The sequence below is a fragment of the Kogia breviceps genome, chromosome 12 (assembly GCF_026419965.1).
Source record: "Kogia breviceps isolate mKogBre1 chromosome 12, mKogBre1 haplotype 1, whole genome shotgun sequence".
NCBI classification, from domain to species: domain Eukaryota; kingdom Metazoa; phylum Chordata; class Mammalia; order Artiodactyla; family Physeteridae; genus Kogia; species Kogia breviceps.
In genome coordinates this window covers 84136862-84158215 of record NC_081321.1, presented here as the reverse complement: position 1 = coordinate 84158215, position 21354 = coordinate 84136862, and the positions used below count along the sequence as shown (strand labels likewise).

At 43.6% G+C, this 21354-nt stretch overlaps 1 protein-coding gene across 1 annotated transcript in view; it reads right to left on the bottom strand.

Annotated features, from left to right (window-relative positions):
- Nucleotides 1–14422: 14422 nt before the first annotated feature.
- DRAM1 (DNA damage regulated autophagy modulator 1) overlaps nucleotides 14423–21354 on the bottom strand; it is a 39720-nt gene continuing 32788 nt past the window's right edge. The window contains exons 5-7 of the mRNA XM_059081981.2: nucleotides 21175–21233; nucleotides 17302–17394; nucleotides 14423–16725 (exon numbers count right to left, since the gene is read on the bottom strand). Coding sequence (XP_058937964.1) covers nucleotides 16681–16725; nucleotides 17302–17394; nucleotides 21175–21233 — 197 coding nt within the window. The 3' untranslated portion in view covers nucleotides 14423–16680. The remainder of the gene's footprint in view (nucleotides 16726–17301; nucleotides 17395–21174; nucleotides 21234–21354) is intronic.

Sequence of the window (21354 nt, the reverse complement as noted above, 5' to 3'; positions counted from 1 at the left end):
AAGTTATGTACATCCCTTTTGCCTCCAAGCCTCTTACAGCCTGCCACATCGTTAAAAAGGCTTACTGTGTAAGTCTTACACCCAAAGTTTAGAGAAAAAGAAATATTAATTGAAAAAAACTTGTTATATCCTATTGAAGTTTGTTCTTTTCTTCACCTGTACCATTTTTTTTAACTTATATAAAATGAGAGAATTGGTGAAGGAAAGAATTACTTTTTCAACTCACAGACTCTACATTTACTCCAATAAGAAATTCCACTGTCAAATGTAGTTGCCCCAAAGTGAACACAACCAACCACAAGTAGTTGAAAAGAGTTGATTTATATGATTTTCTGAGTGTAAAGGTAAAGGGCAAACGTACAGTGTTAGCTATCCTGATTCAATCCCAATTTTTTTCTCCAAAGGAGAGGGAGAGAGACCCAAGAGGGAGAAGAGTTGGCTCTCAGTAGCTTTCCATTCGGCTGAAAAAGGAACAGCTCTGGTTGCTACAACTATGGTTGCTCCTTCTTGCCATTTATGGATGGGGTGGCTGTTACTGCAGTCCACTAGTGCCCCCTATTGTCCCCTTCAGGAAACTCACAGGGCAGCATGAACGGCTAAACCTGGGTAAGTCATCTTAACACCCTCAAAGTTTTCTGACAAAGAAATCTCAACATTTTGAAACTATGCTTCCACATTTAATTCACTGAAAGACAGTTTATATTCGAGTTACATTATTATTTCTGAGACTTAGAGAATGTTAGGAAGGATCTTTAGAAAGTATGTAGCCAATTGTTTTTTTACCTAATTGTGGGTATTAGCTCTGAGAGGTATTAGCAGTTATTATGTGAAACCAAAATGGGTTAGGAGACACTGGGTTAAGTAAACATTAATTAAATATTAGATAAGCAGGTTCTTTCCTGCTGGTCTTCTCAGACCCTTTAATATGGATTGTGTGTCTCCCAAGGGGAAATGCAATTTCCCAATAACATTTGACAACAAGAACCACGTTATATATGAATTTCTTGTAGGGCTAATATTTCAGGGAACGCTTTGGGAGAGTGCTAATTGAGTTCAAATGACTCATTCTACAGTTTTGGAAATAGTCCCAGGGAGGTGCCAGTGGCTGAGCGGTAGTTAGTAGGGCCGCCGTGAGGATCCATCAGGAGACTCCCAGCTCCCAGAGCTGATTCTTCACCAGAGAGTCCACCTCCTCCCCGGAGTCGATCCTTAGTATTCCTATTTCCACAAAGCATGTTTACTTGCGGAATGGGAAATGGCATTGCCTTCAGCCAAGGATATCGGGAAAGTGAAGTAGACCCCTTTCAAGTATGCTCCAACTCTTTGGGGAGGAGAATTTGCTTCTTTTTGCTTTTCGATTCAGTTTTGCTGTATCTGGTGAAGAACCTCATTTTTTTTTTAATAAAAAATGTATATTCAGCAAACACTTACGATGCACACGGTTTTCTGGTCCTTGGAAGATTCAAGATATAGCACGTTGGGTAAGAGCAAAGGTTTGGAGGTCAGGTTCTGGTTCTGCCACATTCTGGCTGTGTACATTTGGACAAGTTACTTATCATCTTTAAACTCAAGATATGGAAACAACTTAAGTGTCCATTGACAGATGAGCAGATTAAAAACTTGTGGTGTGTATGTATATATATATGTATATATATATATATATATATATATACACACACAATGAAATTTTATTCAGCTTTTTTTTAAAAAAAGAAGGATATCTTGCCATTTGAAACAACATAGATGAGCCTGGAAGACATTATGTTAACTGAAATAAGCCAGGCACAGAACAAAAACTGCATGATCTCACTTATATGTGGAATCTAAAAAAAGTTGAATATATAGAAGTAAAGAATAGAATGATGGTTACCAGGGGTGGGAAGGTGGGGAAAATGGGGTGATGTTGGTCAAAGGATACAAAGCTACAGTTATGGAGGATGAGTAAGTCTAGAGATCTAATGTACGGCATGATGTGGTTAAGAATACCATAATGATTATTGGAAATCTGCTAAGAGAGTAATTTCAGTGCTCTCACCAAAACAATAACTAAAAAAGTTAACTATGGGAGAAGATATGTTAATTTGCTTAATTGCAATGTATGATTACTGCATACGCTACGTATATGTGTATCAAATCATCTTGTCGTGGGACTTCCCCTAGAGACCAGTGGTTAAGACTCCGCACTTCTACTGCAGGGGGCACGGGTTCGATCCCTGGTCAGGGAACTAAGATCCCACATGCCTCATGGCGTGGCCAAAACAAAAAAAAATCATCATGTTGTACACTTAAAATATATACAATTTTTATTTTAAAAACTCAATTTGTAAAATAAATAAAAGACTCAGAATCCCTATCTATAAAACCTGACTAATCCCTTCTCCACAGGATTGTGTTGAGGATTAAATTAGAAAACACAGTTGTCCCTTGGTATCCACGTGGGATTGGTTTCACCACCCACCCATCCCCAACAGATACCAAAATCTGTAGATGCTCAAGTCCCTTATATAAAATAAATACTCCATACCCAGGGTTCCACATCTGTGCAGATTTCAGCCAACCAGATTGAAATCCGTGGTTGGTTGAATCTGCGAATGCGGAACCCGCATACAGAGGGCCAACTGTACATGTAAAATGGTTAGTACAGTGCCAGCACATGTGTTTAATAAATATTTGCTGCTGCTGCTATTATTATTGTTTTCCTTATTATGATTATTGATATTATTATGATGATATTGTTGTTACTTTTATTGTCCCTGCCCTCAAGGACTTAATAGCCCAGTTGGTGATAGAAGACAAGCACACTCAGAAACTTCAAATAGCAGTATAATGGAATGGAACAGAGATAGCAACTAGGTCTCACATCACTTGCCATGAGCCTTCAGTGGCTGCCTCAAGTGCTATGTGGAGAAGAATTCTGAAGTTCTTGCCAGCCTTGGAGAGAAAGAGCCCTGATACCAATTAGTGATGTTTTTCATGGGAATGAGGAGTATGAATGAAGTTATACCACACATACTTAACCATTCTTAAAATCAATGATGAAATGCCAGATGTGACAGATTAGATAGAACAGTCATTTCTGGAGAAGATAAGATAGCTGGACCTTGGAGGATGAGTTTGATGTGAATAGAAGGAGATGGAGTAAGGGAGGGAGAGGTATCTGGCACCAGGGATTTTGTGAGCAGGTGTGCCAAATATAAAATCCATATGCCCTATTTGTGTGGCAATAAGTAGACCAGTCTGTCTAAAGAAGGGTTTGATGCTAAAGATTAGCTCTACAAATATGGTAACCAGAGATGCGGAGCTGGTGACGCAACATCCAATAAGTTCTCCCACTCTTCCCACAAATTCCCTCTTATGCATTGGGCCATGTGCCTGGATTTGAAGTTCAGAAAATGTGGATACCAGTAAGTTTCTAGCACCATCTTGTCTATCATGGAGCTGTTCAAAGGCTCTTTTCCAAGACCTCCCTGGTGGTGCAGTGGTTAAGAATCCGCCTGCCAGTGCAGGGGACATGGGTTTGATCCCTGGTCTGGAAAGATCCCACATGCCACGGAGCACCTAAGCCCGTGTGCCACAACTACTGAGCCTGCACGCCACAACTACTGAAGCCCGCAGACCTAGAGTCCATGCTCCACAACAAGAGAAGACACTGCAATGAGAAGCCCACGTACTGCAAGGAAGAGTAGCCCCCGCTTGCCACAACTAGAGAAAGCTGCGCGCAGCAATGAAGACCCCTCGCAGCCAAAAAAAAAAAAAAGCTCTTTTCCATCATCCTTGTTCATGAAGACCATATCCTTTCATGTTTTCATATTTAGTCCCCAACTGCTGTTCAGAGCCCATTACTCTATGTGCACTTTAAAAAGTCCTTACAAATGTCTTCCATCACGTACAGATGGCATTGCAGCCCCAAGCCTCTGATTCTCGGCAAATGCACACACAGATAAAAAGTCATTGAAAATGAAAAATGAAGAATCAACCTACCAGAAATTGCAGCTTGCATGTATACCATGTGCCTTCCCTGTATTCAGAACTGTGCTAGCTCTGGGAGGGATATCAAAGATGGGTTTATTAAAACCACAAATAAGGATGGGAAGTTTTGAAATACCCTGTTTGCAAAACTTCATAACGTGGCATAATGAGATTTTATTCGTCCATTCTTTTTTATGGAGTATCTACCAAGAAGCAGGCACTTCTGTCTGTATTAGTTGGGACTTGTATGGTTACAAGTGACAGAGACCTAACTCAAGCTCGTATAAGCAAAAGAAGGGGCTATAGTAAGGGATAATGTGACATCTGTGAAACCAAAATACAGGAATGTGCCTAGGGCACAGGAACCACTGAAACACAGAACTCCAAGACCATCAGGTTTCTCTTTTATTCTTCTTGTCTCTGTGCCTTCATTCACTCGCTTCCTTAGTTTCATTCTTCCTTCTAGCTAGCCATCCCCTTTCTCCACGTGGTGAAAAACAGGGGGGCCAACAACTCTCAGATGTACCAGTATATCTACATAGCTTTGGGCACTAGAAAGAAATTATCTTAACATTTTCTCTGGTTCCAAGTTGAAAAATCCCTGGGAAGGACTCATTGAAGTAGTTCAAGTCAGATAACTCCAAAGAGTCATGAAACAACATGGCAGCTCCCGTGGGAACCGTAAAGATGGGATGAAGAAAGAGGAAACTTATGGAAGAGAGGGGTGAAGTGCTGGGCCAACAAAACAAGAGGTGCCTGTTACACCTTCCCTTATTTGTTTTTTCATGCCAGTTCAGCTATGCTATCAACAAACAATTCCATTCATTTAATAAGCACCTATTCATTTACTGAGTGTCTGCTATGTGCCAGGTACTATGCTGGATTCTAAGGATGAAACGATGACCACGATGCCTCTTAGAGTGCTAGACATTCAGAGATACAAAGAAATATAAACTAGACTTGGTTTAGGACCTGTGGGAACTTACCACACAACTGAAGGCAGAAGACTGTATTTGGAGAATCATCAAGGGACAAGCTGTGTGCTATGGATAATGAAGGTAAAGGAAGGTGAGTGGGGTCAGTGAGGCCTGGAACCTTCCAGGGAAGGATCTTGGAGAGGGTGGTACTTCTACAGGGTCTTTAAAGGGTGAGGAAGTTTTTGTTTATGACTACATGTGTTTGGGGGTTTTTTTTAAGAGTATATGATTTCATTAATTTATTTATTTATTTTTGGCTGTGCTGGGTCTTCGTTGCTGTGCACAGGCTTTCTCTAGTAGCGGCGAGCGGGGGCTACTCTTTGTTGCAGTGCGTGGGCTTCTCATTGCAGTGGCTTCTCTTGTTGCGGAGCATGGGCTCTAGGCGTGCGGGCTTCAGTAGTTGTGGCCCGCGGGCTCAGTAGTTGTGGCTCACGGGCTCTACAGCACAGGCTCAGTAGTTGTGGCACACGGGCTTAGTTGCTCCGTGGCACGTGGGATCTTTCCGGACCAGGGATCAAACCCATGTCCCCTGCATTGGCAGGCAGATTCTTAACCACTGCGCCACCAGGGAAGTCCCACTACATGTGTTTAAAGTGCAGGATTTTCACAACATCACACTAAGTGAGGCCTCTGCTCCTGGCTGTCTGCATCTGGAATGCAGCCGGCGGCCAGTGGCCCTGTTCCCTTCTCAGAGACAGGACTACCACCCACAGCTCTTCTGATAGCCTTGCGTTTTATTGCCATGGCCTGTTGGATCAAAGCCTCTGAGTTTGATGCAAGTTCAGAATAATTTCCTTCAAGGATTAACTCATCTTTCTGGGCTTGGGGAGCTACACAGGCAACATCTGGTACAGCCTGCAGAGGCATTCTTCACCCAAGGAGTTTCAAATTTCAACATGTGAGCCGTGCTGCTAAATAACATCATCAACGGGAAACAGCACTCAGAGACCTCATCTGGTGGTAACAAGAGCTCTGTGTAATGCCCCGAATCATGTTTTGCACACGACAGTAATAAATGGTGCAAACGGTAACAGGTCCTTTATCACTTTGTTTCTTGCCAAAGGGACTGAATTCCACACTGATGGGGTTGAAATCCCCTTGTGGGCGTCCTCTGGGGCCATTTCATAGCCTGTGATAGCACTGTTAACAACCCCCATCCTGTGCATGGAGCAGCCCGTAGGCTCACATTTTAATGTAGTCACAGGGAATCGCATGGTCAGTTCCTTTTCTAGATACCATCACTCACCTCCCTGTCTGCCCAGGCGCTCCTAGAAAAATCCTTGGTTGGGCCCATTTCCTTGCCCCTTGGTAAATCCTGGCTTTATTCCTCCCTGACTCTGCCCTCTGCATCCTATGGGTTAGTCCCACCACTCCTGGAGTTCTCTTCAAGGTCAAGGTTTTACCATGTTCTTAAAGGTGGAACCCTATAATAGTCGGGTGTTATATGTCAGGGATGTATTGTTTATAGGGGCACTATTCTCATCACCAATAAGGAAAACGAGGCTCAGAGTTTGAGTGAATTGCCCAGGTACAGGATATGAACCCATGTCTGTCTCACTTTAAGACTGTGATCTTTTTAAGGGATAAATAAAGGAATTCCAGAATATGGTCATGGGAGTCCCACATGGGAATCCATACTTCCAAGTGGGAGAGGGAGAAGGAAAGAGAAATAAGGAGAACACGACCCACAGGAGTGGCCCTGAATTCAAAGGAGGAGAGTTTTGAGACATGGTGAATTGTGTCTAAGGCCACAGTTAGAGACCATTGGCATGAAGAAGACTATTGGCAAGTGTTTTCAAGAAAAAGTTTAGTTGAGTAATGGGTCTGGAAGAGGTTAAGTAGAGGGTAGACTGCAAACAAAAAGAAAGGGCCACCACATAGACGATGGAATAAAGCGAAAGGCTGTTCTGTCTCTACTAAACTTGAAACTCGGGGTGGAGGGGGACGGGGCCGTGGACTCAAGAATTGTTTTGACAAGCCCTCCAGGTGATTCTGATACACACTAACGTTTGTGGACCACTGCTATAGTACAGTTCTCAGCCTTGGCCACACATTGGAATCACCTGGAATAATGCTTCTGCTCTAGTCCTGAAATTCATGTAGTTGCTCCAGGCAATAGGAGCGTTTACAAAACTCTACAGGTGATTCTAATGTGCAGCCAAGAGCTGAAAACCACTGCTGCCTCAAAGAGGAAGTGGAAGGGGTCAAAATAACTGTGATGCCAAGGGCTAGCTGTGCCAGGCATTGTGCTAAGGATAAGCACATGCTTTTAAAGCTTTAATGGGCATAAGGAAAACCCAGCGAGCTCCCAGGTGCTTTACGGGCATTGCTCCAGTGAATCCTCATGACAAGACTATGAGGCAGGTATGGTGGTTATTCCCATTTTACAGATGAAGACACTGAGGTTCCATGAAGTTACCTGACTTGCTGGGGCATCAAAGCTGGAACTTGAAAATCAAGTCTTTGACTCCAAAGTACTGATTCCTTTTTTTAGAATTGTGGTAAAATATATATAACAAAAATTTGCCACTTTCACCATTTTGAAGCATACGTACAGTTTTAGTGGCATTAAGCACATTCACAATGTTGTGTAACCACCACCACTATCCATTTCCAGAACTTTTTCATCATCTCAAAACAGATACTCTGTACCCATTAAACAGTAACTCCCCATTCTCCCCTCCCTCCAGCTCCTGGTCACTCCTATTCTACTGTCTGTCTCTAAGAATTAAAGTGTTCGTTCTAAATCATCATTTCCATATGGGCTCAAAGAAGAAATGAAGGTGCTGAGGTTGATCAGTTTTTTTCCTTGAATAAGATATCTCTGAGTTAGGTGAGGCTCCCATCTGAAACCCGTGTCGCTAGATACTGAAAAACTTGTAATTCCCACCAAACAGCATAAGTTCTCTTGCCTCTGTGCCGCAGCACGGGTGAGTCTCTTTTCCCACCTTGCCTTCATTTAGCAAACTCGAGCTCCTCCTCCAAGTCTCCCTGCAGGCATGACCATCCCTAGGGATCTGAACCAAGCTCTTCAACTAGCATGGTCCCACAGACCAGGCTTTGCAAACTAATGTTAACTCCAACCACCTATGCTTCTTCTTAAAAATGCAGATTTGGATTTAGTGAGTCTGGGTTGGGGCCCTAAGATTCTGAGTTTTCTATCAAGCTTCCAGGTCCCTGGAACACACTTTGAGCCATGAGGTCAGAGAGGGCAGTGCTTCACCACAGCCTGTTATTTATTTTTTTTAACTCTAGTGTTTCCTTGGCTGTTTCTCTGCTCCACTATAAATACCTTGAGGGCAGAAACCCATCTTATTTATGGTTATATTCCAGAGATTAGCATGGTGCCAACCCAGAGTAACTCTCAATAAATGTTGAATGAATGAATAAATAAATGAGCTCACAGGCTGGGAGGATAAAAAGGAACCAGATCTGTGAAGAGCCTGGTAAGCCATACTAAGGAATTTGAAATTTATCCTGAAGTTTTGGGGAAGAGCCACTGAAGGATTTTAAGAGGCTGTTATATCAAATGTGTATGTGCAGTGGGTAAGATGTGTTGGAAAGGATCAGGAATGAAATTAAGGAAACGATAGTGAGCTACTGCACTAGTCCAAGCAAATAAGTATGAATAAATAAGGTAGTGATGGTGGGAATGGGGAGGAGGCAGAGGTTTCAAGGCCACGAAGGTGGTTAACCACATATCCCCGTTTGCTTCAGACAGACCCAGTTTCCTTCTGGTTCACTTATTAATAATGTCCCTTTCATTACCCAGAATGCCCTGGTTTGGATGATAATTATCTTTTAACCCAGTACATAGGAGATAAAGTTACTAGAACATGAGGTGGGGGTGGGGAGCAGAGTGTTTCTGCTCTGGGTGACCCAGGGAATGGTAACACCATTCACCAAACCAGGCAGTCCAGGAGGAAAAGCAACGGGAGAAGTTTCTTTTTAAAATAAAAATAGTTAAAAAGTGAGTCATTGAAAAATATTCAGTAAATTGCAGTAAGAGGATGACAAAAATTGCAAAGGAGACACACAAATGGTTGAAGTCTGGGGAGTACTGAAGGAAGTTATCATCCTCCCTCCCTGAACCTCTGAACTGAGTTAGTCTCAGAGCCATTTATTAGGAAACCTGCCCTCATCTGCCATTCACACCAGCTGCAGATGGGGAGTCGAAATGGCCAATTAATTCCGGGTTTTCTCCCTCACTTCTCACTTTCTTTTTTTGGCTGCATTGGGTCTTCGTTGCTGCCCGTGGGCTTTCTCTAGTTGTGGCGAGTGGGGGCTACTCTTCGTTGTGGTGTGCGGGCTTCTCATTGCGGTGGCTTCTCGTTGCGGATCACAGGCTCTAGGCACGTGGGCTTCAGTAGTTGCAGCACGCAGGCTCAGTAGTTGTGGCACACGGGCCCTAGAGCACATGGCGTGGACTCAATAGTTGAGGTGCGAGGGCTCTAGGGCACACGGGCTTCAGTAGTTGTGGTGCACAGGCTCAGTAGTTGTGGCTCACGGGCTCTAGAGCACAGGCTAGTAATTGTGGTGCACGGGCTTAGTTGCTCCGCGGCAGGTGCGATCTTCCCGAACCAGGGCTCGAACCGTGTCCCCTGCATTGGCAGGCGGATCCTTAACCCCTGTGTCACCAGGGAAGCCCCACTTCTCATTTTCTTCTCTTCAAGTCACTGCTGCATCTGCTCCCAACAGCCAACGACTTTTGAGTGTCTTCAGCATTAATTGGATCACAGCTGACCATGGTCATTCAGACAGTCAAAACAACGACAGAGCACACCAAGTCCTAGTTAACTGAGTCTTCTCAAAAGAACACATCCCCCAGTTTGAGCCAAAGGTCAGGGAACACCAAAATGTTCTACCTCATTTATAAGCCCCGTGACCCAAGATCCTTACTAATCTCTATTCATACTTGCCAGCACCGTGGCTCTTCCCTCCCCCTACAACATGTCAACAACTAGGTAATTATTTAATAAACCTCAGAGCATACCTTTGCTTCTCTCGGCCAGAGAGACCAGGGATTTTCCTGGTTTCAGTTTCAAGGTGGTTCTGACTTCAGAGTTCCAAGTGTGGTCAAGCAGAAGAATAAATTCACCCACTAGAGCCTTTTGAGGGAACTTTCAAACAAAACTGTGGCTTTTCAAGTATTAAGAGGAAATGACAGACTGAACTAAGCTCAGTATTCATTTTAATACGTGTGTTAAAGGTTATGTTAGCAGCTGTCAAATTGCTGGCCAGCTCTAACTACATCACTCTTCGCCCTAAATCAGATATCTTGGGTGGCACCCGGAACTTGCTTCTCTGGGCTGACCCTAAGCAACAGGATTGTTCAAGAAGGTGAATTTTGTCTTCCAGGCATTCCTATCACTTGTGCTAACATTAGCCTGATGAGGAAGAGGGCTGGAACCTGGGAGCCCGAAGCCCTTCTGCTTCTGCTGGAGGCTCAGAGAGCTCAACATCCTCCAAGCACATCACCTGCTGGAGGTCGGATGCCAAGCCCATACGTCTGATGAGTGTGACCACTGAGGACTTCTGTTACTCAGCCTGGGGGAAGCTGAAGTGGTCTCTCCTCTGCACCCCACCATGACTGCCTCCTTGGCAAGTAGAGAGCAGATGTTTCTAACCCCAAGTCCATCTTACTGCACCAATCAGAAGCAAAAGATACTAAGTTCAGAGTCCTAAGAAACCACACCTCACAGCCACCAGGGCCTTAATCATACTGAAAGTCCCCCAGCCCCCAGCCTCACTGTCCCATGGAATCCTTAGCCATTTCGGTGCTCCCCCTCAAGGGTCGTGCATGGCTGTGGGAGAGCTGATCTCAAACTCCCACCAAAGACTGGTGTGGCACACGAGCCCTCTCTCTATCATGTTCCCATTACCTACTCCCTGCCCCCTTCTCACAGCATCTTCGTTGTGGTTGGATGCTCAGTCAATGTTAACAGAACCTGAGTGATAATGCAAGCAAGTAAAGAAATGTTCTTGGTGGTTAAACAAAAGTCCCTGAATAGCTGATACTGAAAAAAATTTATGCTGTCTCTCCACAGGTGGTCCCAACTTTGTCTTTTTCAAAATGACAAAAGGATTTTGTGGACAGTGAAACTATTCTGTGTGATGCTACAATAGCAGATACATGCCATTATACATTTGTCAAAACTCATGGAATGTGCACCACACCAAGAGTGAACCCTAATGGATACTACGGACTATGGCGTAATGATGTCTCAAGGTAGGTCCATCAATTAAAGCCTGTTATTTCTAAGTAAGTTAAGTTTCTCAAAGCTGGAGAATCAATCTCTCTCTCTCTCTCTCTCTCTCTCTCTCTCTCTCTCTCTCTCTGTCTCTCGCCCCTGCATTGATGGTGTTCCCCACTCATTGGGTCATTCCACACTGACCACCAAGCTACAAGGTCAGGGAGGACCAAAAGGTTTGTGGATTCTCCCTGGTTCTGTAATGGTTCAGTTTGCCAGAAAGAGGAAAGGGAATATTGTGGTTGATGATTGATGTCTATAAAAGCAAAATGTTCTCAGAGGATAAGGAAGTATAAGTGAAGTGGCAGCCCTTCAAAGAGATCCCAAAAGAGAAAGTAGATAGAAAAGGGATGAGATTAGAAGAGGCAGAGACAAAAGTGCAAGATCACAATGAAAAACCCAAGTGAGATGGAGACACTCTTGACCATGAAAAGAAGAGTGGGCATCAGTTGGGAGGAGGTAAAAGACAGTGGCGTTCTGCTGTCCGCAGAGAGGGGAGCAAACAGCCTCACCCTCCCTGCCCTAGGGGCTTAAATAAAAGGGAGAGTGAAGAAGGTTTTTTAGAACAGTGACACCATCAGCTGGCTTCTGTCCCACACCATGTACTGCAGAATCCACATGATGAATGAATGAGTTGCCAAGAAAAGGTGAACTTAAAATCAACATCCCCAGTTTAGATGGAAGGGTGAAATAGCTGGAAAGATTTTCCAACAAAAAAAACACTCATGTGAAAAGGTTCCAAAGGCAAGAAGACAGTATTTGTCAAATCACAGATGCAGTTCCCGTTGGTCCCAGCATTCCCACTTACGGGAATTTCTCCCACAGATTTCCTTGCACCCGTGTGAAATGCTGTATGTACTAGGTCACTCACTTGTAATTGCAAAGCTTGGAAACCACATGATTGGTCATCAAACAGGGGACTTGTTAAATAAAGGATGGCACATAGAATACCGTACAGGTGTAAAACAGAACAAAAACCCAAAGAAGCTCTCTATGTGTTGATAAGGAAACATCTCTGAGATACATTGCTTAGTCAAAAAAGGCAGGCTCAAAACTGTTTGCAAGGTATGCTACATTTGGGATAGATATTAAAAGGGAAACGTTCTTAAATGTCTGTTTCTGCTTGTATTTTCATTAAAAGGGGCTATCTGCCAGAAGAGGGGTGAATTAAGTGTGGGTAGAGGAAAGTACAGAGGCTTTTCACAGAGTACCTTTTCATACCGTTTTGATTTTTGAATCGCATCAATATATTACTGATTCGAGATTTTTTAAAAAAAGAAAACGTGGTTCAGAGAATAAGGGCTGTGAGTGGGAACAGTTGAATCGCCTGTTATCTAGAAATTATCTTTCCACCCCAGCACAGTGAGTCCAGATAACAGTAGTTTGCTGTATTTGCATATTAGAACTCTTGGGTATTTGTATTAGGTCAGGGCTCTTATAGGAATAAGCATGGGAAATCCAGCTCAAGTTTACCGAAGTTAAAAAGAGACTCACGTAACTGAAGAGTCCAGAGGTAGAGCCGGCTCTGGGGATGGAGGGCTTTGCTCATCACTGAGGGACTACCCAGGCCACAGGCTCACTACGCATCATCTGTCTCATGGCACCCTGACCCAAACCACAGTGCAGATGGCTGGTAGCCCCTTCAGCGTTTTCCAAGCATTGATTTTGTAGGTCACTGCCACCCCCAATGTAAGTTTGGCCCCCCGCTGCCCTTCATTTTAGAAGATGAATCTGCTGGGTGTGACCCAGGAGCGTCAGAAGCTTCTCCTCCAGGGCTTGAGGCTGTGGTTGCTCTCTTGTGCAACAGACAAGATGCAGATGCATGACATGCTGGCCTTGAGAATGCAGGGCATTCAGAGCCAGACCAAGAGTATGTGTGTGGGGAGACGGCTGGGCCTCCAGGCTTGCCAGAATCAAGGAATGGGAGAGAATAGAGACCACTTATCTTCCTCCCACTCCCCCTTCCTCATTCCAGGCCCAAATACCAGACCAGTGTGTCTCCAAATGAGTAAAAAATGGGAACATGGGACCATGCCACATGTAAGGGATGTTAGGAAACCCTAACAAACACAGCACAACACTGATGTACTTAATTTGGATTATGAAATACAATTTCTGTGGAATCCTCTGTTAATGTTTGGGGAGAAAAAAAAAAAAAAAAGATGCACTGGATTAGAAATCAAGAAAACAAGAGTCCCAGACTGGAATCTGTTGCCATCCGGTGGTAGAACCACTTACAGGTCACTGAACCTCTTTTTCTTTGCCTTAGTCTCCTCATTTGAAGCATGTGACAATCAACTGCCTGACCAATCTCACAGAGGTTAAATAAGAACATGAGAAACTTGGAAAAGTATAAACATAACTTTGAAGTTAACTGAAGGTGCATTATTACCTACCTGGCTTATATTTACTATTTTTTTCTTACCTGAAAAGATTGGCAGCAGGTAAAATTTGGTTTACTCTGAATCAAGTTGCATTGGCTTTTCTGACCTGTGGGGTCAGGGAAAACTTTAATTTCATAGTGGAATCTGCAGCTCTGTGTCTGTGCAAGATCCATTTCTCATCCCTTTCTTCTGAGAAACAACTTTCCCACACCATCAACCCAGTAGTTTGGGCAGTGTGGACCCCTCAATGCTCCAGAGGTGACACGTGATGCTGGTCTGACCAATCAGAGCATCACGCCTCCCTGGGCTACAGGATGGGCATGTGACCCAAGGCAGCCAATCAGAGACAGTGAGTTTCAATTGGAGAGCTTTGGTTGGAACTTTTAGGAAGTCCTCTCATTCCACTGCACAGTTTGTAGCCTGGGTCTTCTAGAAGCCATCTCACTCCCACCAGGGGAAAGCCTGCCTGAGAATGATGCCAACAGAGAGAAAAGCAGAGCTGAGAGAAGGAGAGAACAGATGGAGTCCTGGTGGCACTTTTGGATCCAGCCATCCCTATAGCCAGGTCTACCCCCGGACTTCTCATTACTTGAAGCAATAGATGCCCCTTTTTCCTTCAACAAATTTGAGTTGGATTTCTGGTACAAACTTCTGATACTACTATTCAAGAATCTCTACAAAGATGAGCCATCCTGCCCACATGCAAATCTACATGAATTAAGAAAACATAAGGTTTAAACTCTACCTTTATAGAGTCCAAGTGGAGCTAGAATCCTTTCCCGGATAAATATACTTCATAGTAGCACCCAGTCGACATATTGTAATTTAACAGAGACACAAATTACTAAAATAAAGAAATATTTCATTTTATTTTACTCTTTTAGCCATGAGGTCCAAGGAAATGCAAGTTCATGGAAATGAGAAGTAATACCAGAATATGGATAAAATCAGCTTTGAGATTTCATGGAATCAGCAGAACATGATTGTCTGGAGTGATTTTTGGCCTTCTCAGTTTGCCAAGCCAGGTGTACCATTTTGTCTAGCCCATTTAACAATTTCTGTGGTAACTGTCCAAGATGAAGAGAGTCATCATAGAATGGAGAAGCCCAAACAACTGAAACGTTTACAGCACACAGAGCAAAACAGTCAATATTACAAGGTGACACAGACTATTTAGCACTTAATTAGTAAACCAGAGTAAATCTCATTATGCAGTGCTACAAATATACCTAGCCATGCCTTCATTTGCTCATTCCTTCATTCATACATTCAGTGAGTATTTATTTATTAAGCACCTACTGTGTACCAGGAGGCAGCCTGGTAAATGCTGGAGTTACAAAGACAAAGATTAAGGCACAGACTCTGCTCTCAAGGAGCTCCCAATCTAAATCTTGCAGAGAGATATAGAAATGAATGACAATGCATCCAGGACTGATAACAAAAGTCTGTTCCAAGGGAGACCCAGCTCTGGATTCATTCTACTGCAGGTTCCACGGTAAAGGTAAGTGGCATTCCTCCCCCTCTGCAGAACATAGCTTTAACCAGTATTTCAGTTCCAGTGTTACACAGAGAGCCACAGCATTATAACAAGTTACCACTAACCCAGCAGCGAGTCTGAGGCTCTCAGCACTGAACGTTTAGGGGAAATAGAGTGTGACCTTGCAGAAGTGGCTGACCACTACTGAGTCTCACTCCTTCCTCCACAGCTATCCAGGAGGGCTGCTGTGCCCTTGGCATATGCCCTCAAGGTCTGGACCCACTTGGCCAGACATGGGTTTATGGTCTGGAGGGTCCTTGAAGAAGAGTTCCTTCTCTTCCACTTCTAAACCTAAGCCTTCATATTTCAAGGCCCACTTCTTCCTCTGGAATGACTTGCTTTTCATTTGTCATTTGTGATTTGGGTGAAAAGTGGCGCCATGTGCAGGTCTTGCTGAGCAAAGGACCTGCTTCACATTTTGTAAAGTGTGCAGACATCCAGCCATAGGCATGGATAAGAGGAGCAAACAAACTCCATCACACACCCTGCTCCCCTTTCTCCTCTCAGACCTGCACTCCCGTCAGCACGTTGACTGGCGTAAAACGTATGCAAGGTGTGAGTCGCAGCTTCTGAGTCAGACTATGTCAAGTTATGCCAGTAACAATAAAGGGTAGTTTTATAAGTGGAATCTGCAATGCCGTTTGCATACTGGCTTTTGCAGAGGTTTAGTATTAAGCAGAAGTCTCCTTCCCATAATCCTGCCTTACTTGGATATTCTCTGAGACATACTCCCTTCTCCCCACTCATCTGGCAAAGGCAACAGTCCGGAACCCAGTGAGTTTTTCCTGTTTGTTGTTCACCTGCATTTCACTCTGTTGTTAGAAGGCTTTTGATTTCTAAGCTGCCTTGCTAAATCAATCCCACCTGGAGTTACATCACTACGGACAGCCAGTTAGCAGCAAGGGTAGAAGCTTGGTCTCTGTGAGCAGGGAGGCCCGTGGGGGGACAGAATTTCAAAACCGTGGTCTTCCGTGGTCACTGAGTTAATGTGCTTAGTGGTATTAAGGCCTTTCAATAGAAGTACTTTGCTTGGTTCATCTAAAAATCATAGTCTCTTAGTGTTAGTTTATTAACGAAATCTTAATGATCATTATAAATTGAATTTTATAGATGCTCTTGAGATATAAAATTATACAGTGCATTCTCTAAAAATTAAATTTTAAAATGAATATCCCCTGATTTTACTTTTTAATGAATTCCTCCTTTAGTAGTATTTCCGTAAATCTCTTACACACAAAGAAACAAAACAGAATCTGTACAAAACATAAGAGGTCTCCATTTTCTGGAACACCTACCTTCTCTGTAATGAATTTGTTAATATAAAAAAGCGCCTACTTAGAAAATTATAAAAACATTGCTACAATGTCATAAATGCTCTACATTCCCTAGGAAAACATACCTTTGGAAATAGTACAACTATTGGTAATTCTTAAAGAAGTTCAAGTCCTGGGTGTGGTGCAGGTGAATTCCACGCAGGGCGGCATTAAAACCCTGTCTGTCCTCTGTGCCACTTCTAGAAATTGACTGCCACTTTCACTGAGTGAGATTGTATTCTCCTTTCTTCAAACATCACCATTGATTTCTGTGGATATCCTTAGGGTGACACTCTATTTTTTAAAAAATTAAAAAGGTTTCAAAGAAGGTAAACAATTCCAGTGCCAGCTCTGAAACTCCCAACAGCTTTGCACCCCCTCAGAGATGATCTCACTACGGTTTGTACTGAGCTCGAGTTGGGTCCTCAAGAGTTTTCTTGGCCTTCTCTAACCTTTTAGCTATAATTCACTTGTTTCAAAATGTAAGATTTTCCCTGTTGCCAAATCTGACAAGGTCCCATCTTCTTTCTGCCTTGAGAACATTTTTCAACAACACACTTTTATTTTTAAGAAAAGACATATTTCCTGTTATTTGGAAATTGTGAGACCGCTTCGAAAAAAACAAACAAACCAGGATCTATGACTGTAAGCATCAAATGGCAGAGGACAGATGAACATTTCCTTGTTTAGGAGAGCTATTCAAGATGCTTTCCTTTGGGAATATACTAAATTGCACAATACTTACATATTTTTTCAAACACATAAGGGTAAAAAGATAGTGCTCTTATGTTTCTTAAATGCAAGAAATGTTCTATGGATTTCTACTAATCCGCATCATAACTTATAACATTTGTATTGATGAATACCTACCTGGAAATCGTAGATGAATGTTAGAAAGTAGAAAATAAAACCAAAGGCCACTGTCCATTCACAGATCGCACTCACTACATGATATACGTAATCCTAAGAGCAACAACAAAAAAAGAAACAGAATTTAGCCGAAATGCATTCACTTTAGTGGACATACTGAAATAATAATGAGCAGATCAGGCCAAAGGAAAAAGCTGTCCAGTGAGCATAAATCAACCCCCGGAGGAAACACGGTAAGCAAGGCCATGTGGACGCACATCAGGGCAACTGCCCGATAAGGATGTGAACACAGTGACCCCAAAGTTCTCTCTGGTTCTCACACACTCTGGCTTTAAGACTTGTCTGTGGAACCTCAACAGGCCGAAGAAGGATTACAAAACGGCTGAGCGTGGAAAGCAAATTTGGACTCAACAGAAGAAAGAACTTTCCATACAAGGCACAACTTGCTCTCCCACAGCTGGGAATCCCAAAGTTGAAAGGCAGGTTGAAAAGCACCTACCCAGTGTCCATGTGGTTATTGCAGACTTCAAGTATGCATCTAAAGGAAACTGGCTATCACCCCCGGGTGTTGTGTTTCTCTGTTGCTATAGAAAATGTCAGTTCAGAAAACAGGTCTGCTTGATGTTATAAGGTAAGCACAGCTACAAAGCAAATGCTAATTACGAGCCTGTCTTCTTGGGGGCAGGAATGAGAGAATGGAGGGCAAGAAAGAGAATGGCTTTAATTCGGGCTTCCGAAGTCAGCTGCCTCTGGAGGCCAGGAAACTAGTAAAAAGAAATGAAACTGACGGTTGCAAAAAGGGGGACAGTGGGGAGCCCAGGCCTCATCAGCTCAATTCCATTCTCACCAAGTAGGAAAATATAACCCCAATGTTGCTCTGAGATTAAAAGAGGAGAGAGAGAGGGACTTCCCTGGCGGTCCAGTGGTTAAGACTCTGTGCTTCCAATGCAGGGGGCTTGGGTTTGATCCCTGGTCAGGGAACTAAGATCCCACATGCCATGCGGTGCGGCCAAAAAAAAGCCCACAGAATGTGTGTGTGTGTGTGTGTGTGTGTGTGTGTGTCTGTGTCTCTGTGTGTCTGGGTGTGCGTCTATGTATCTGTGCATGTCTGGGTGTGTGTGTCTGTGTATCTGTGTGTGTGTCTTTGTGTGTGTGTGTGTGTGTGTGTGTGTGTGTGTGTGTGTGTGTGTGATAGCTCCCCTGATTTTTAAATACTGGAAACCATTTTTAAAAAGCATTGTTAAACACCATCTAAGTAAAAAATGCTTGTCTAAATTCTGACTTTAGCCCACATGCCAAATTAGCCTGTGGACTGTCATCAGTTTGAGCCCTCTGATTTCAAATCATAACCTATATTTTCTTCCTACTTCACTGCCTGCTCTGCCGTAGGTTACAAGTGCGAACAAACAAATGTGCTAGCTTACAGGTCAGTTCTTTTGCTTTGATCCACCACAAAGATCTAATTGAGGCACATCAAACTCTCAGACACCACTGCTCACCCTCCCCACGGAGGATCACATTCACCCACTGTTCTCATCCAGGCCACTCTGGGGAGAATCTGACGAGCCTACGTTACAGGGTCGAGAATTGGGGCCACTTCCTTTTCAAAGGTGACAGCACTAGGGGACCCACCCCATCTCCTATCATTTCTGGACAATGAAGATGGCTTAATCAAATAGAAGCAGAATTTGGGGGTGGGAGAGGATTTCTGTAGCATGATATTGATAACACTGCGCTGAAGGAGGGGTCCAGACTCTTCCGCTACACATGTATGAACGCAGGCAAAGCTCTAATCTCCTTGCCATGTAAAATGGGACAATGACATCATAATTCTTATCCTCCCTACCACGTTAAGTCAATGCACAAACCGCTGAAAGCACTCCACAGTTTGGGGCAGGACCTAAATGATTATTCTGTTCCGTGAACTGATGTAAAGAGTTTTCTTTGCATTCGTGGATATTGGGGAACAGAAGGGGAGTGAATAGAAAACCAGGTACTTTTCACATTTTTAAGATAGAGAATGAAATGAAAAAAAGGTTTTTCAACTGGGGAATATGCTTTGATCAAGCCTGCCCAGCTGCTAATTTGATTTGTGGTGGAAGGCCTCCCCCCAGTGGTTAAGAAGTAAAATACACCTAGGGCTACTCTTCTGTGAGGTCTCTTTATCAGGAAGCACTTTTTTTCCTAACTTCTGCCTGGCTCGTCCTCACCGTCTTCAGCCTCTCACTTGCTTCTTGCAGGCTTCCATCACCTGGCAGAATCCTCTCTGGTGGAAAATGCTTCCTCTGACCCTGCCATTACCCCGACCAGGGATCGAACCCATGCTCCCTGCAGTGGAAGCACGGAGTCAACCAATGGATCACAAGGGAAGCCCCTGAAACTGCTTTTTTTTTTTTTGGCTGCATTGGGTCTTCGTTGCTACATGCAGTCTTTCTCTAGTTGTGGCGAGCGGGGGCTACTCTTCATTGCGGGGCGCGGGCTTCTCATTGGGGTGGCTTCTCTTGTTGCAGAGCACAGGCTCTAGCCGCTCGGGCTTCAGTAGTTGTGGCTCACGGGTTCTAGAGCGCAGGCTCGTGCACGGGCTTAGTTGCTCCGCGGCATGTGGGATCTTCCTGAACTAGGGCTCGAACCGGTGTCCCCTGCATTGGCAGGTGGATCCTTAACCACTGTGCCACCAAGGAAGCCCCTGAAACTGCTCTTTGAAAAACATCAGTAACTCCACCTGCCCCTTGGGAAAAACTCCTGCTCCTCACTAACTCCCTTCTCTCTGTAGGTAACTAACGGCATGAGTTGATCTTAATTCGAAACATCTGATTCCACGTGTTCTGACGTTTGGTCTGGAAACTACCTGTCCCTCTACCCTATGCTCTGATGGCTCTTGATCCTACCCCAGGTCTAGTCCCCCATGTCTAACTGGACATTTCTCCTCGGCGTTTCACTATAGCTTCAGATTCAACGATTCTGAAACCAAACCCATCCATTTCTCCCCATGAAATCATTTATTCCTCTTAAGGACCCAATCTTTTCTTCTTCTTTTTAAATAGTATTTATTCATTTATTTGGCTGTGCCAGGTCTTAGTTGCAGCACGCAGGATCTTTTAGTTGTGGCACATGGAATCTTTAGTTGTGGCATGCAAACTCCTAGTTGCAGCATGTGGGATCTAGTTCTGTGACCAGGGATTAAATCTGGGCCCCCTGCATTGGGAGTGCTGAGTCTTAGCCACTGGACCACCAGGGAAGTCCCAAGGGACCCAATCTTATCTGTTCATGAGAACAGGTTCTTTGGCTCACCCAAGACAAAAACTTGGAAGTCACCTTCACTTCATCATGTCCTTTCATTCTTACGTTATTTCTTCCAGTCTAGGGGAATCTTGATTTAAAATCTAAACTAGTGGAACTGCCTTCTCCCTGCCATCCTAACTCTGGGCTCTCTCCTCTTCAATACATCCCAGGTGTCTCTTCTAATTTTCTTTCCAATAATATCCTTTTAATTTATGTTCCTGTTCAAAAGCCTGCAAAGGCTTATTCCGATCACCTACATCAAGCATGAGCCTCTCTGCCCACCTCTTAAAGCCTTGCACAAACTATTCCCCCACAAACTTATCCCTGACCACATTTATTTCTCACCCTATGCTGATACAAACTATCTTCTACTCTGTTTTCATTACCTCTGCTTAACATGTGGTGCTTCCTCTGACCGCCATACGCCTTCATTCACATTGTTTCCCTACCCTTAAATCTCACCTCTTTTACTAAGCCTCGATGGTTGAAGGGTTTAAGAGAGAATTAAAAATCCAAAATTTTAAAAATAATTTTGAAAATAATTCCAGGAAACAGGTTTGACAATCATATTGAAAACAGCTTATAGTTTACCTTTTCTTTTGGATTCCACTCCAGCTTGGTTATAGAAATTAGCGAAGCACAGGCAATCACTAAAAAAATGAAATTGTTAAGGAAACTACAGAAGAAAATAGGTCCTTTATTGTAAGACTAGGTTATTCTTCTAATAATATAACCATTACACAGTGTTCACATGTTAGTACCAACATTTCT